We start from the raw sequence: 13,630 nt of genomic DNA, 5'->3' as shown, positions 1-13,630 counted from the left end.
CCGCTTCCGGGGTAGGTCCAGCCTTCATATTAAAAGTCGCTCATGTAGAAAAACACGCATTTGATTTTACTCAATCTATAAATATTGTTTTATGATTTATATTTTAATTGAAAACAATTATTGTATACATGAACGTGGGGTTGAGTCCCTACTACGTTATCTAAGGAATCGAGTGTCAACATGGATCTGCATCACAGCAATATTATAAATTATGGATTACATTTGCCATCATAAGAGAGAGGATTTCAGAATGACATCCATTAATAAGAAAAACGTAATAAAATATTTTTGTCAACTGAGGGAACGGGAATAGAACCTGAGTTGCTGGCGTGAAAGGCAATCACGCTACTGCATTTTCCCAACAGGGTTAACCTATTTGGTGGGAATTGTAAGGTGGCTCATTAGCTAGGATTGCGACAATATAAATGTTGTTTATAGCGTGAATAAAAACAGACCTGAAGATCTTTTAAATGGCTCATTGTGATAAGGCTTTTATTTCATACAGGATACCTGAAAGCTAATGAGCAACTGAAACATTTGCCAGAGTGTTTTTTTTTTTTTTTACAGCAATACAATTCATTTCCTGTATTTAACATGAAATGCTTGGTCAATTTTATTTACATTTTTTAAATGTAAACTTCAGTTATGAACAATTTATTATTTACAATGACAGCATACACTTGCCAAATCTGGGACTCACAATCACAGCCAGTCGTGATAAAGCCTGGAATCAAACCAGTGTCTGTAGTGACACCTCAAGCATGAGATGCAGGGCCTTAGACCACTGCACCACTCAGGAGCCCACTGTGATTCAAGCATTATCCACAGACTATGCAGCCATATGATTTCACCCCTGTGTGAGATACTGTACAGTCAGTCAAGTGACCCTTACAGCTAAAACATTTTCTCTACTTGCTGTGACAACCTTTAATATGTCTTCCCAGAGTTGCTGTCTGTCTGAAGCATTTGCCACAGTCATTACAGCGAAATGATTTCTCCCCTCTGTGTATCATGGTATGCATTATCAAGCCTGTCTTATAAGGAAAACATTTGTCAGTCTCTGCACTGATATGATTTCTCCCCTGTGTGAGATCTCATGTGCACGGTCAAATTTCTCATCTTGTTGAAGCACTTGCCGTATTCATTACAACTGTCAGACTTCTCCCGTGTGAGATATTGTATGGAGGGTCAAGTTTTCCTTACGGTTGAAACATTGGCCACAGTCTTTACAGTGATAAGGATTTTCTCCTGAGTGTAGCTTTGTATGTCTGATTAAGTAAACCTTTGTGCTGAAACATTTGCCACAGTCTTTACACCGATTAATTTTCGCTGCATGTCATCTCTTATGTCTAGTAAATTTTGCCTTCTTGTTGAAGTATTTGCCACAGTCTTTGCACTGATAAGACTTCTCCTCTCCAGACCCATGTGTATTTTTTATATCCATGGTCAAGTTTCCTTTGTTGCCAAACGATTTGCTACAGTCTTTGCACCAATAAGATTTCTCCCCTGTGTGAGATCTTGCATGCCAATTTAAGATTCCTTTGTTATTGAAACATTTGCCAGTCTTCACAGCTAAATGTTTTTTCCCTTGTGTGTATCCTCATATGATTAGTCAAGCCTATATTATTGTGGAAGCCTCTACCACAGTCTTTACATTGACATGGTTTCTCCCTTGCAGAACAGTCTGGATTTATAGACAGGCTGTGAGCCACTAGTTGGTTCTGGTACTCTGTAGCCCTCTCCATCAGTTTCTGTTTTGATCTCTTCAGTTGTAAGGATAGGTAGAGTGTGCCTCTCTCTGTACTCCACAGTTTGGGTTTGGTAAAGATGTGAGGGCTGGGGTGAGTCTGCCTGATCCAAGTCACTATTTACACAGGGAGGACAGAATATAGAGTCTTTGGTATCAAACTCCAGCTGTGAAGCCAGACCCCCCGTGAATGTGACCTTGCAAGCCGTACCAGGGAAGCTGAAGATGTTAGTGAAGTGGGACCCTCCCCCTTCCTGGTCCGACCACACCCTCTTCCCCCTGAAGTACCAAGTCAGATACCACTGGGACAACAAGGGTACCCCACATGAGATCACTGTGAGTGCAGACTCTTATAGTGTGTGTGTGTGTCTGTGAGTGTGTGTGTGTGTGTGTGAGACACTCTCCTCCCCCCTCTCTCTCTCTCTCTCGAGCTCTCTGGCTCCCTTTCTCTCTCTCCTTCTCTCTGTAGTTGGATCCGTTTGAGGACACCAAGAAAGTTCTGTCTCCTGAGAGGTATTATCGAGCTCAGGTGTGTTCCATGGAACTGATGTGGCTGGGACAGAGCAGTGACGGGAGCCTACCTATTACTGTCACCATGCTTGCACACTGAACACACACATGTACACACTGAGATAACAAACAAACACACACACACACACACACACACACACACACACACACACACACACACACACACACACACACACACACACACACACACACACACACACACACACACACACACACACACACACATCAACACAGGTCACACCCATAGATCCACAACTTGGCTTAACAATGATAATAAAAACACTCTATTTGTGACTCACTTTTCCAACATTGTGCTAAATGTTCTCATTAAAACATCACAGTGGTATTTAACTCAGGACTGACTCCAGCATTTCCACAAACTCCGTGTGAAACTCCAATAAAAATCAGTCGGAAACAACCACCACCAGAGGAGTAATGAACTCTGAGTGTCTGATGCCCAGGGAGAAGGCAGGAGGTCTGGGGAGGTGGAGCAGGACCTTCTCCGGGCTGTGGGTCCCTGGCCCAGGCTTCTGAGACTGATCACTGGCCCGGGTAGTCCGGCTCTGGATCAAAATTAAAATCACATCCAACTTTATTTTAAAGGAAACATCCCGATACTCTAATTTAGAGGAAGAGATATGCAAGAAAATACTATACAAAATGTTAAATTGTAAATAAATAAATAGCTAAAAAGCGAATTAAATACCTACATAAATATAAGATAAAGCTATAAACCTGCATAGAGAAGGACGGCTGTCGTGTGAGGTAGACGCTGGGATCAGTACTGTTGTAGCGTCCTGGTCCAGGGGTCATGGACAGGTCTTCTGATGGAGCGCCTACCTGTCTGCGCCCCGCCAAGCTGTAGCTGGCACTGGACGGCTTGTGGGGCACCTGGGAACCCAGCAGGTTAGGGAGGGTGTACCTGGGAGGATGATTAGAATGATATGAATGATATAGGGTCCCTCTTTACCCGCTCTCCCTCTCTCTCTCTCTCTCTCTCTCTCACTGTCTCTCTCTCTTTCATTTGTACCGGTTAGGGGCGGGCACAGAATCCATTATACGGTAGCGTGACCGAGAGCCAATAGTGTAGGAGGGAGTTCTGAGATGAGGTTTCTCTGGGCTGTAGGCACCTGGACCTGGAGTCTGGAAGAGTTCAGCTAGAATTGAGAGTGATGGAGAGAGATACGGGGGAGGGGGAGGGGGAGAGGGGGGTGAGAGAGACAGATAGAGAGAGAATGTAAAGAATGTCCAGCAGCCCACTGGGGTAATAAAGTTTGATTGAACAATTTATCTGATTCAGGGAGTAGCTAGTGTCACCGGAGTGTCTTGCCCTGCCGAGCATGGAGTAAGAAGGGGTACCGACGCGGCCGAACCGGGTCATCTTGTCATCGATGTGGTACTGGGGTCCTGGACTGCAATCCACAGAGACCACTGTGGAGAAGAACCCACAATAATGAATAATAACAAAGGTCAAAGGGTAATTTAAAGGTCAAACTTGAGGAAAATGTCAGCAGTACTTTCCATAGACTTCTGCTTCCTGCCCTACTAGCCTGGAGTGTGAATCCTTATGGCAACGGTGTGAATAAGGTCTACTCACCATACAAGAGAAATAGAGATTGACCTCAGAGACTTACTGCTGCTGCTCATACGTCTGTGGAAGGTGTAGGCGGGGCTACTGGGCTTGGTGAGGTCATGGTTGATGTAGCCAATGGTTGGAGGGAGAGCATAGCGCCCGGGGCCTGGCCCTAGCAACAAGTAATGATGGTGATGATAATGATCATGTTTATTTTCCAGTCATGTAAAACAAAAATAAATACAAATTCCATATTCCTGCTCCTCCAGTTTCTAGAGCTTCTACATTTCACTTTTCCATTGATGTTAAAACAGAAATATGACCGTGTTGAATACTGTCCCTGTCAATTAAATTAAAGTTGTAATGTAAACATGTTACATAATAGATGTCTTCAACAAACCTTTCTCTCTGCCAGCGATTATCGGACGTCTCTTAACCTCCATGATTTGTCGATCCCTCTCTCTCTATTTTCCAAACCCTCCTCTCTTCCTCTTTTACACGTTGTTCTTCTGTCACTCCCAGCTAGGGTTGCCAACCCTCAGAGAATGCTGAGGGACCTTCTCCCAGAGCAGTCAGTTGTGTCTGTGTGGGCAGCCCTGTGATTCGCTGGCAGCTAGAAATTCAATCACCAATCAGCACAACAATAACAAGCAGGAGAAAAGATTCGGTCTGGTTTGATCCCGTTAGTCAAAACATATCCTCTGTACGGGTCCTTCCTGCTTCACGTCTGTCGACAAAACTTTGTTAGACCACTCGAAAGGTATCCCAGAATAAGTTGACAACTCTACTCCGTGCACACAGATCTCTCTCTCTTTCCTCTCTTCTTCCTTCCCTTTACTCTTTGCTGTTCTGTCACTGATTCACTCCAGCCTCTTCAGGAAAAACACAGCCTAATAGGCTGAATTATAGATGGTCTTTACAAGCTGAGGAAACGTTATCTCCATTCTGCAGCCCTGGGAACACCTGAATCACCATCTCACTTCTCTTCTTAGAGTTCATGTGTCATAGAGGCGACTCGATGTCCATGTGATGAGTACACTTCCCTGGCGACTGAAGACAGGCTTTAGCTCAGCTGGTTAATAATGTTGTGGCACGCAGATGACCGAGGTTTAAACCCATTTAGTCACGCATAGACAATTAGCTACACTTTGCCCACCTGCAGCAATCGTTAGATGCCCCCTCTGTCTCTCTGGTACAGTCTGACCCTTCAAAGGGAGACTCAGCAATAGGATATCATCGCACATATTGGGGCAACTTCCTGCTTAACATACATACATAAACAACCACAGAATTCAGATTTACCAAGACCTTCACTATTGTCTCTCCCTAATGTGCATTGCTGCTGATTCTGTAAGGAGAAATCTGACCGGCATAATGATGTCATATTGCTGAGTGTAGCTTTAAGTTACTGTATAGGATATCTTTACATAAAGGGTGTTGGGAGGCAGAGAGATGTAACTAAAGACTGTGAGCAGAGCCCTGACCAACAAACACGGGTTAATTATTAACAGGCAACCGCAGGCCGCAGTAACGGGACACTGCAGCCATGTCATCAACATCAGACAGACAACACGGCCGTTGACCCTAAACATGCTGGATAAACAGAGTCGGGTTGCTACCGATTATGTATCACCATAAACTGGGTTAATGGAGTCATGTATAGATTACACATAGAGAACATCATTCCTGTTCCCCCAGTGTAACATCAGTAACAGAAACATGACAGGCTATAAGTGCATAGAGGAACACAGCTGTGTGTCTGGGGGTGTGTGTGTCTGGGGATGTGTGTCTGGGGGTGTGTGTGTCTGGGGGTGTGTGTGTCTGGGGGTGTGTGTGTCTGGGGGTGTGTGCGAGTGTGTGTCTGGGGGTGTGTGTCTGGGGGTGTGTGCGAGTGTGTGTCTGGGGGTGTGTGTCTGTGGGTGTGTGTGTCCGGGGTGTGTGTGTCTGTGGGTGTGTGTGTCTGTGGGTGTGTGTGTCCGGGGGTGTGTGCAAGTGTGTGTGAATAGAATGACTTCCAAACTCTTTCAAACCAAACTATAATTCATAATTAAGTCAATAACATTATCAGTAACCAAACATAACTTAGTAACACAAAATAATAGTTTAAATATGATAGTACAATTCTGTAGAAAAATACATTAGCATTATGGTCAGGAGGTGTTCCTGGGCAGGGCCATATGATCAGGAAAAACTCCTGACCCTACTTATTATTAAGACAGATCTCCACACCGACACAGACAACAATGTCAGTTAATAGTCCTGTAACACAATGTCAGTTAATAGTCCTTAATAGTCCCCCCCCCCCACCCTCCCAGACCAGGGTTCACAAATAGTGGGTCACAGACAGTTCTGATTGGGTCGTCATGGTTTAAGACTGGGATGTGACTAGAAACATTACTCTGGCCCTCTGTCTCCACTGTTCCTCCCAGTTTGTTAACTTCCACTAGAGGGTGCTGTGGATCGCTAGCTTTTCAGAGCTGCCAGTATTCCCACAGTAAGAAGAAAATCACTATTCCTCAATGTCTTATTCCTCCACGTCTTGTTAAATAATTACAGCACACACACCCTGCGGATGGGGCAGGTCTAGAGACACTGTCCCCAAAATTGTATTTCTGCCCCCTTCTTCCGTCGCTGAATGGTGTATGCAAAACCACAGCATTTAGGGGACACCATTTTTCACACACATGTTGTCTTGACTTTGTTGCTGGTTGTTTAAAGGCAGGGGTGATGCGTACTATGACTTATCCCCTTGTAGGACCTGAGAGAGAGAAAAACTTATGAGGATTTCCCTGCACAACAAAAAGCTGAACGATTCAAACATGATGATACAAATGATTCAATAAGACCTGTGTGCATGCCTGTGTGCATGCCTGTGTGCATGCCTGTGTGCATGCCTGTGTGCATGCCTGTGTGCATGCCTGTGTGCATGCCTGTGTGCATGCCTGTGTGCATGCCTGTGTGTGTGGTTGTTGTACGCGAGTGCAGGTGAGTTCTACTTAGATCCTTACCTACCTGGTTGCGTGTTTTGTGGGACTTCTGCATCCAGACTCTCCATTGGTCGTAGAGTTTGATTGACATGCCGCCGCAGCCATACGCATTATTCCGTACCCAGCCGAAGAACTGCTTCAGCTCACGACGTAACGTAGAATTGGAGTCTCCAGACTTGGAGTCACACGAACCTGATAACACACGATCTGTAGGAGGGGAGAGAGGGGGTTAGAGTGTGTGTGTTTGGGTGTGTGTGTGTGTGTGTGTGCGTCCTCACCACTATGAGGTGTAGAAGCAGCAGTAGGATGGCTCCATTCACTCCAGATACCAGCCCTACGAGACCCATAGATCCCTACTGGGTTACAGCGCACCTGCATAGAACACACTGGGATTACCACACACACACACACACACACACACACACACACACACACACACACACACACACACACACACACCACACACATACACGCCGTACCTGGACAAAATACACAGTACCCGGTCTCAGGCCTGCCAGGCGACATGATGTCAGGTTCCCAACGTCATCCATGACCTTCCAGTCTGAGTTGTCCTCCAGCCGGTAGCGTATCTGGTACTTGGCCTGGAACAGGAAGTCTTTGAGAGCTGGGGGAGACTCCCATCGAACACTCAGATGGTCCTCCAGGTTACCCACACGACTCACACTCACACCTGTCGGCGGGTCCGTCGTTACTGTGGACGGGGAGGGGAAAGAGGTAGCGTAACTCAGAACTACTTTAAAACAGAAAGATCCGTGTAAAAGAATGGTTATTTCTTTCTTCTCTGAGTGAATTGGATCTGACCGTAACAGTAAGTCATACAGCACAGGTACTGTTAGTGTGTGTTATTAGTTTCAGTGTGGAGGGAAATGAGGGAGCAGCGAGTAGTAACTCGAGTGGTGTAACGCATCAATCGTCCACCTTCCTAGCCCTGCCCCATCCGCAGGGTGTGTGTGTGTGTGTGTGTGTGTGTGTGTGTGTGTGTGTGTGTGACCACCCAGCGTGAGTAAAAGGAAAATGAGCTCATCAAAAGGCAGGGTGTGTCTGGTCTTCCATTCTACAAAATGCCCGTCCTCCCCCATTTGTGTGTGTGTGTGTGTGTGTTCCCCCTCACCCCCAAAATCCTGGGTCGGGATCTAAGTAGTAGGATGAAGTTGGTCCTAGATGTTTATCTTAGGTCAGTTTTACGATTCTCCACTTATGGTTACTGTTAGGTCTTGGGCTAGGTAAGCTGATCCTGGATATGTGCCCCAGGGCAACTTTTAACTGGGGCAGATGTAAAGCTCTAAAGCCAGAGGGTCAAAGTTCAGGCACTTACTCTCTCTCTGTCTCTCTGTCTCTGTCTCTCTCACACGCACACACTCACCCACGTCTAGGATATCCAGGGTGATGACATCAGAGGTGGCTGAGCCGAGCTGATTGGTGGCTTCCACCCAGATCTCGTAGGGCGTGAAGAGGGCGAGGTCACGAGGTATGTAGCAAGAGTATGGCTGGGCGGCACTGTACTCCTCACATTCTCTCTCTCTGCCATACCACCTACACACACACACACACACATATAATAGAATCAGACTGTATTAGAATGTATGTGTATGCATGTGTATTAAGTGTGTGTAAGGAGTGTGTACCTGAGTTTGTATTTGAGTGTGTATTTGGTCTTGATGAAGGTCTCTCCCTGTCCTCCCGGTGCCCATCGACAGGTCAGGTCTTTGGTGTTTCTGGACCAGCAGGTTAAGTTGACTGGCTTCACTGGAGGCACTGAGGGAGAAGGTGGATGGAGGGAGAGAGGATATATTTTGGTCCAGAATGTTCTTCTGTCTGTTTGGGGTTCAAATTCTGGTCAGACCTGTATGTGTGTGTGTGTCAGACTCCATGTCCAGGGAGTAGTAAAGGGAGTAATGCATCACAACATGGTGTAATAACACAGGAGTTAACAGGACTAAAGACCCTACAGTTACTCATCCACCACAGGTTGGTACTCTGATATAAGACTGGTATAACACTGTTAACTTTTAACTATGTGTGCGCTAGGTGCTGCTGCTAGATGTGTGTGTGTGTGTGTGTGTGCTCCACTTACTCCCAATGTAGAGGCAGGACCCGGCCAGAACATGTCCTCCATGGTTGTGACACACCAGGTTGTCCCCTGACCTCTGCCTAGAGGCTGGCAGGCCCGGCAGGGTGACACTGAGGGCCGTAGGGCTCAACACGCTGTAAGAAGAGCTGGGCAGCCGGCGGCCATTCAGGCTCCAGAACAGAGAGCTGGCGTGGAGGCCCAGATCAGGGCTGACTGAACATGTGGCAGTGAGGGTGGAGCCGATGGGCAGGGCTGGGTCCTGGGGGAAGATCCCAGCCATCTCTGGAGGGGAGAGAGATGGGATGAGTGAATACATGGATTAAAGAATGGTTGATTGAACTATTGATTCACAGTAAGCAGAGGGAAAGAGACAGACGAGAGGGGAAAGAGAGAGACGGGTTTTTACTGATTCAATTATTCAGAAGAGAATATCCGACAAATAGGCTACTGTATTCTAGAACACAGCAGTAATTCCCAGGTCAGTAGTGAACCCAGATTTCCATTTCCATAGACGCAGAGTGTTTATCACATTGTCAGACCTCTACAAGTCTCATCCTCAAGCCACGAGTGTTGAACAGACAAAAAGGCTGTGTTGTGCTTTGAGGAAGCTCATATGAAGACGTTCATTTCACCAAAACTCCTCCTCGACAACACACACACACACACACACACACACACACTATTTACACCAAAACACTGTCAACGCTGATGCTGTAAATGTATCATCGTGGAGAGGAAGCCAGGCCGTGATTAGCCAATCAAACAACGATCCAGCTCCATAACAATCATGGTCTCACCACCACAGTATTACAGGCCAGGCAGAGGGAATGGCCCTGAATTAAGCAGCAGAACATTCATTCTAAAGACCTCAACGACAGATGCAATTACACTTGTGTATTTACTCTCCTGATGGGTTCTGAAGAAGTAACTATGGGCTGTAAAATCGTATTTGTTTCTAGAAAGGAGGTCCCCTGAGGTAAGGCTGCTCATACAGATGAAGGTTTAAAGGTGCAACAGTGTTTTCTTCTGGTGAGAGTGTTCTGTGCACTGATTATACGGCTTGTAAAGAATGTTTGTTTTCGTTCATGTCTGAGACTGAGCATTGATCATTTCTGCAGGGTTTTCTTTCCATCCAGGCACAGAGCCAAGATGGTGGTCAGTTAGATCAGATGTGTTAAGTGCTTGGATGGAACAAATGTCTGCAACACCCTGTTTGTTTCTCAGGGGTGAAAAGCATTGCTTTAAATCTAAGTAAACACACAAGCTGTCGAGCTAAAGCCCTGTATTACAGCACTGGTGTTGTGAAGATGATAAATGGCCTCTGGTTTTAGACCCTCCTGGTTCTGGATGTCAGTCTTCAAGGATGCTTGGAAAGCGACTAATCCTCTGGTTTCTAAAACCCTGTTTACCTTTCGCTCCTGCACGGAACAGTTCAAAGGTAGTGTGTGTTTCTGTCCGTCTACGGGACAGAGGAGCCACACGTGGAACATTTGACGGAGGCCTTGTATGTGAGTGAATTGAAACAAGAAGTCATGCAACATTTAGCCATATCGAGCCATGTGATGTTTTCTGAATGGCAGTTACTTTGACTATGATGAGTGAGTGGGAGTTTTCACTGGAAACGTTGACAACAAGAAGATCAACTAGAGAGCATCAACATGACATGGAAAGGAAGGCGAGAGACCGTTCACAAGGCAGCCTAAAGGTCTTCAGTGGTGAGGAGAGTGCTGATGCACATCCAAACCAGGAAAAAATAACCTTTCAAAAAACGTGTATTGCTTTGTTATGAATCTATCACTGGAGTAATTGGGGGGATGGCAGCAGTGGGTCTTGCTCTTCAACCAGCAACTCTGTGGAAACAATCTCCTGTGCCATAAAAGTCCAAGCCTTCTTGCTATAGAGGCAGTAGCTCACTACTGTCGCAAACATTCATTTCTTCAATAACCCGAAACAACTGAAAATACATACAAAATTCATGGTTAGACAATAATAATCTAGGCCTCCGTAGTTTTATGACCTCACCTATACAAATAAACTGGACTCAGACACAAAATCTAGCCGACATACCGCAGCACATAACTGTGATTTATTTACTTTACTTTGTATTAAGCTGGCGGTTAATATTCCCTGAGACCCGACCATATGATGTCACCGTGGTGTTGCCTCGGTGACAGCCCAGTGCTACATGTGTTAAACGAATTAAGAGCCGACCTGTTGAAATCCATCCTCTTGGGACACGGATTTTCAATAGCATGGTCAAGAAAACCGAGATCTGTGTTTAGCTAGGACTATTATTTCACCATTTCATAAAATCTATAAGGGCTAGTGATTGTTCATGGAAATTACTTTTTAAAATTGTTTTAATATTGCAATATTTTACATAAAGCAATATTGCATTATTTTACCTAATGTTTGATGCTGGATACAGATCTCAAATGTTATTGTATTTCTTTATGAAATGCATTACAATTAAGTTTAGCCTGTTCATTTAATTTAATTTGAAAAATTGGAAAAATAAGGTAGCCTACTAAATCTGATTCCCTGCGTTCAAATCACTTAATATTTACCTCAAATTATTATTACAATATTATGGATAATCGTTTCAAAAGATGTAGGACTTTCCATTGTTAGAGCAATTATTTTGTACACTCATTCCCTATGAAACCCGCATAAACAATACCGTTCAGCCCATTAACAAGGTAGGCTATTATCTAACAGTAGGCTATATCCTACCAAACCAGCTTTACAGACAACGTGTGTTATCACATGGAAGAGCTGCTGCACTTACGTGACGATGAGGACACAACAGCAGGAATGTACAGAATCAAGAATAATAATGACAACATTTTATGGCAACTTTTATCTTCTTTCGTTCAGTCGGCAAACTCTCCACTTTTTACGCTTCTATTAATAGAGTATAATTTACACAGGTTAGGATGGGGAAAACCGCACAGGTTCAAGGTGAATTGCACCGCAGTCCCAAGATGCGAGAAGAGGAGTCTTTCATGTCCAAACTCGGTCCAAACCTATTATTTGATCAGTTGATTGCAAACCATCTCCGGTTCGAAAGAGACCATCGGTAGTCGTGAGCTTTTCCAAACTCCGTTAAGTAATTCTAGTGTTTCTCCTTCTGTCTGTCTGCGTCTTCACACAAAAGTTCATACTTTTTCAAGCTCCTCCTCCCTCTTCCCACACAGACGCCAGTCGTTTTTTCTTCCTCCCAGTCTTTTCCTCTCTTTTTAAACCCCCCCCCCAATCTCTTGGCCTGTGATGCGTCAACGAGTCAGAGCCATTCACTTTCACCGAATCACTCTTTCCCCCTCTTCTCTCTCTCCCTCCTTCTTTTCTGCCTGGGGGGCTGTTGAGTCACAGAGCATTATAGGAAACTTCCTCATGATGACTTTGACTCCCACACAGTGTGTGTGTGTGTGTGTATGTGCGTGCATGCGTGTGTCTGTGTGTCTATGCGTGCATGCGTGTGTCTGTGTGTCTATGTGTGCATGCGTGTGTCTATGCGTGCATGTGTGTGATATCTGAGATGGTTTGGTGCTTGGGTTTGTGTTTGTTTTGACGTTATGGTGACAGGTGGTGAAAGGGATGTATTGTGGTATCTTGCATAACCCATATACCCAATGCCTTGGGCTGCAGGGAACAATACATATTATGTCTTACAGTAGTACATTCTGAGTCTACACCCATCCCTCCCCCACCAACTAGCTGTGATTGGAACTTGTCACTTTTCCCAATTATATTAAATATTTCATCAATATTTTCATCGGTCATTCCTTCCTTCAGTTCTTCTTTCATTCCTACCTTCCTTCCCTTTGACGTAATCACTGATTTGACATTGTAGGATTGGTGAGAGTGGGTGTCATCTGATGCTTTGGATAACTCACTAGATGTCTTAATTCACATGAGAGAGACGGTGATGTAAGGTAGACTACAGTCACGCCATCCAGTCTACTCAATCATACTGCATTGTCTTGTAGGATATAAAAAAACACTGTTCAAGTTGAACATCTCAATGGGCACTATGACTAATGTCTGAAGTTGGCATCCCCCTCTCTTTCAGTCGTTCTCTCTCTCTCTCTTCCCCCCTCATCCTCTCTCTCTCTTTCTTTCTCTCAGCCGTTCTCTCGGTCTCTCTCTTCCCCCCTCATCCTCTCTCTCTCTTTCTTTCTCTCTCTCAGCTGTTCTCTCGGTCTCTCTCTTCCCCCCTCATCCTCTCTCTCTTTTTCTTTCTCTCAGTCGTTCTCTCGGTCTCTCTCTTCCCCCCTCATCCTCTCTCTCTCTTGCTTTCTCTCCTTCTCCCCCTCTCTTCTTTGAGTCAGTTAGTGTAACAGAGACTAAGAATGTTAACTGATTCAGAGGCAAATGTTCCACAATGCCATGCTTTCTCTCGACTCCGGGAGGCGACTGTTGTTCCCGAGGTGATTCCCGCTCGTGGTGCGGCGACTGTGTCTGGGCATCCCGTAAGTGTGATTTTTTTGTTGTTGAATGAATAAGAACCCCGTGTTGTGTCATTTATAAGCCCCTCTAAGACTGCTGGAATGAAACTGATTTGCTAAAGGGGGTGTTGATTGAACGGAAAGGACTGAAAGGAGAATGTTTCTCATCAATGCAAAAAAATATATGTTAGTTGGCACACATGCGCGCGCACACACACACACACACACACACACACACTGAGGGTAAGCTGG

The 13,630-nt window shown here is 45.2% G+C and overlaps 2 protein-coding genes across 3 annotated transcripts; both read right to left on the bottom strand.

Moving 5' to 3' along the window:
* Positions 1 to 2,495: 2,495 nt before the first annotated feature.
* LOC112235119 (outer dense fiber protein 3-like protein 2) lies at positions 2,496 to 4,711 on the bottom strand. The gene is made up of 6 exons (XM_024403513.2): positions 4,252 to 4,711; positions 3,913 to 4,023; positions 3,596 to 3,709; positions 3,309 to 3,435; positions 3,014 to 3,200; positions 2,496 to 2,841 (listed from the first exon to the last, which is right to left on the bottom strand). Exons 1-6 carry the CDS (start codon positions 4,292 to 4,294, stop codon positions 2,683 to 2,685), a joined length of 741 nt encoding a protein of 246 aa, XP_024259281.1. The 5' UTR covers positions 4,295 to 4,711; the 3' UTR covers positions 2,496 to 2,682.
* Positions 4,712 to 5,870: 1,159 nt separating this feature from the next.
* Positions 5,871 to 12,138, bottom strand: LOC112235121 (cytokine receptor-like factor 1). Of its 2 annotated transcripts, none has more exons than XM_042319550.1 (8): positions 11,719 to 12,138; positions 8,934 to 9,212; positions 8,485 to 8,614; positions 8,223 to 8,392; positions 7,318 to 7,550; positions 7,117 to 7,210; positions 6,860 to 7,045; positions 5,871 to 6,609 (listed from the first exon to the last, which is right to left on the bottom strand). In XM_042319550.1, the coding sequence occupies exons 1-8, from the start codon at positions 11,774 to 11,776 to the stop codon at positions 6,593 to 6,595; spliced, it is 1,167 nt and encodes a 388-aa protein (XP_042175484.1). In that variant the 5' UTR covers positions 11,777 to 12,138; the 3' UTR covers positions 5,871 to 6,592. The 2 variants fall into 2 exon arrangements, with proteins under 2 accessions (XP_042175484.1, XP_042175483.1); XM_042319549.1 differs by having other exon boundaries at positions 6,864 to 7,045.
* Positions 12,139 to 13,630: the final 1,492 nt, after the last annotated feature.

This window comes from Oncorhynchus tshawytscha, unplaced genomic scaffold (assembly GCF_018296145.1).
Source record: "Oncorhynchus tshawytscha isolate Ot180627B unplaced genomic scaffold, Otsh_v2.0 Un_scaffold_1528_pilon_pilon, whole genome shotgun sequence".
Lineage (NCBI taxonomy): Eukaryota > Metazoa > Chordata > Actinopteri > Salmoniformes > Salmonidae > Oncorhynchus > Oncorhynchus tshawytscha.
This window is presented reverse-complemented; position numbering and strand designations above follow the sequence as displayed.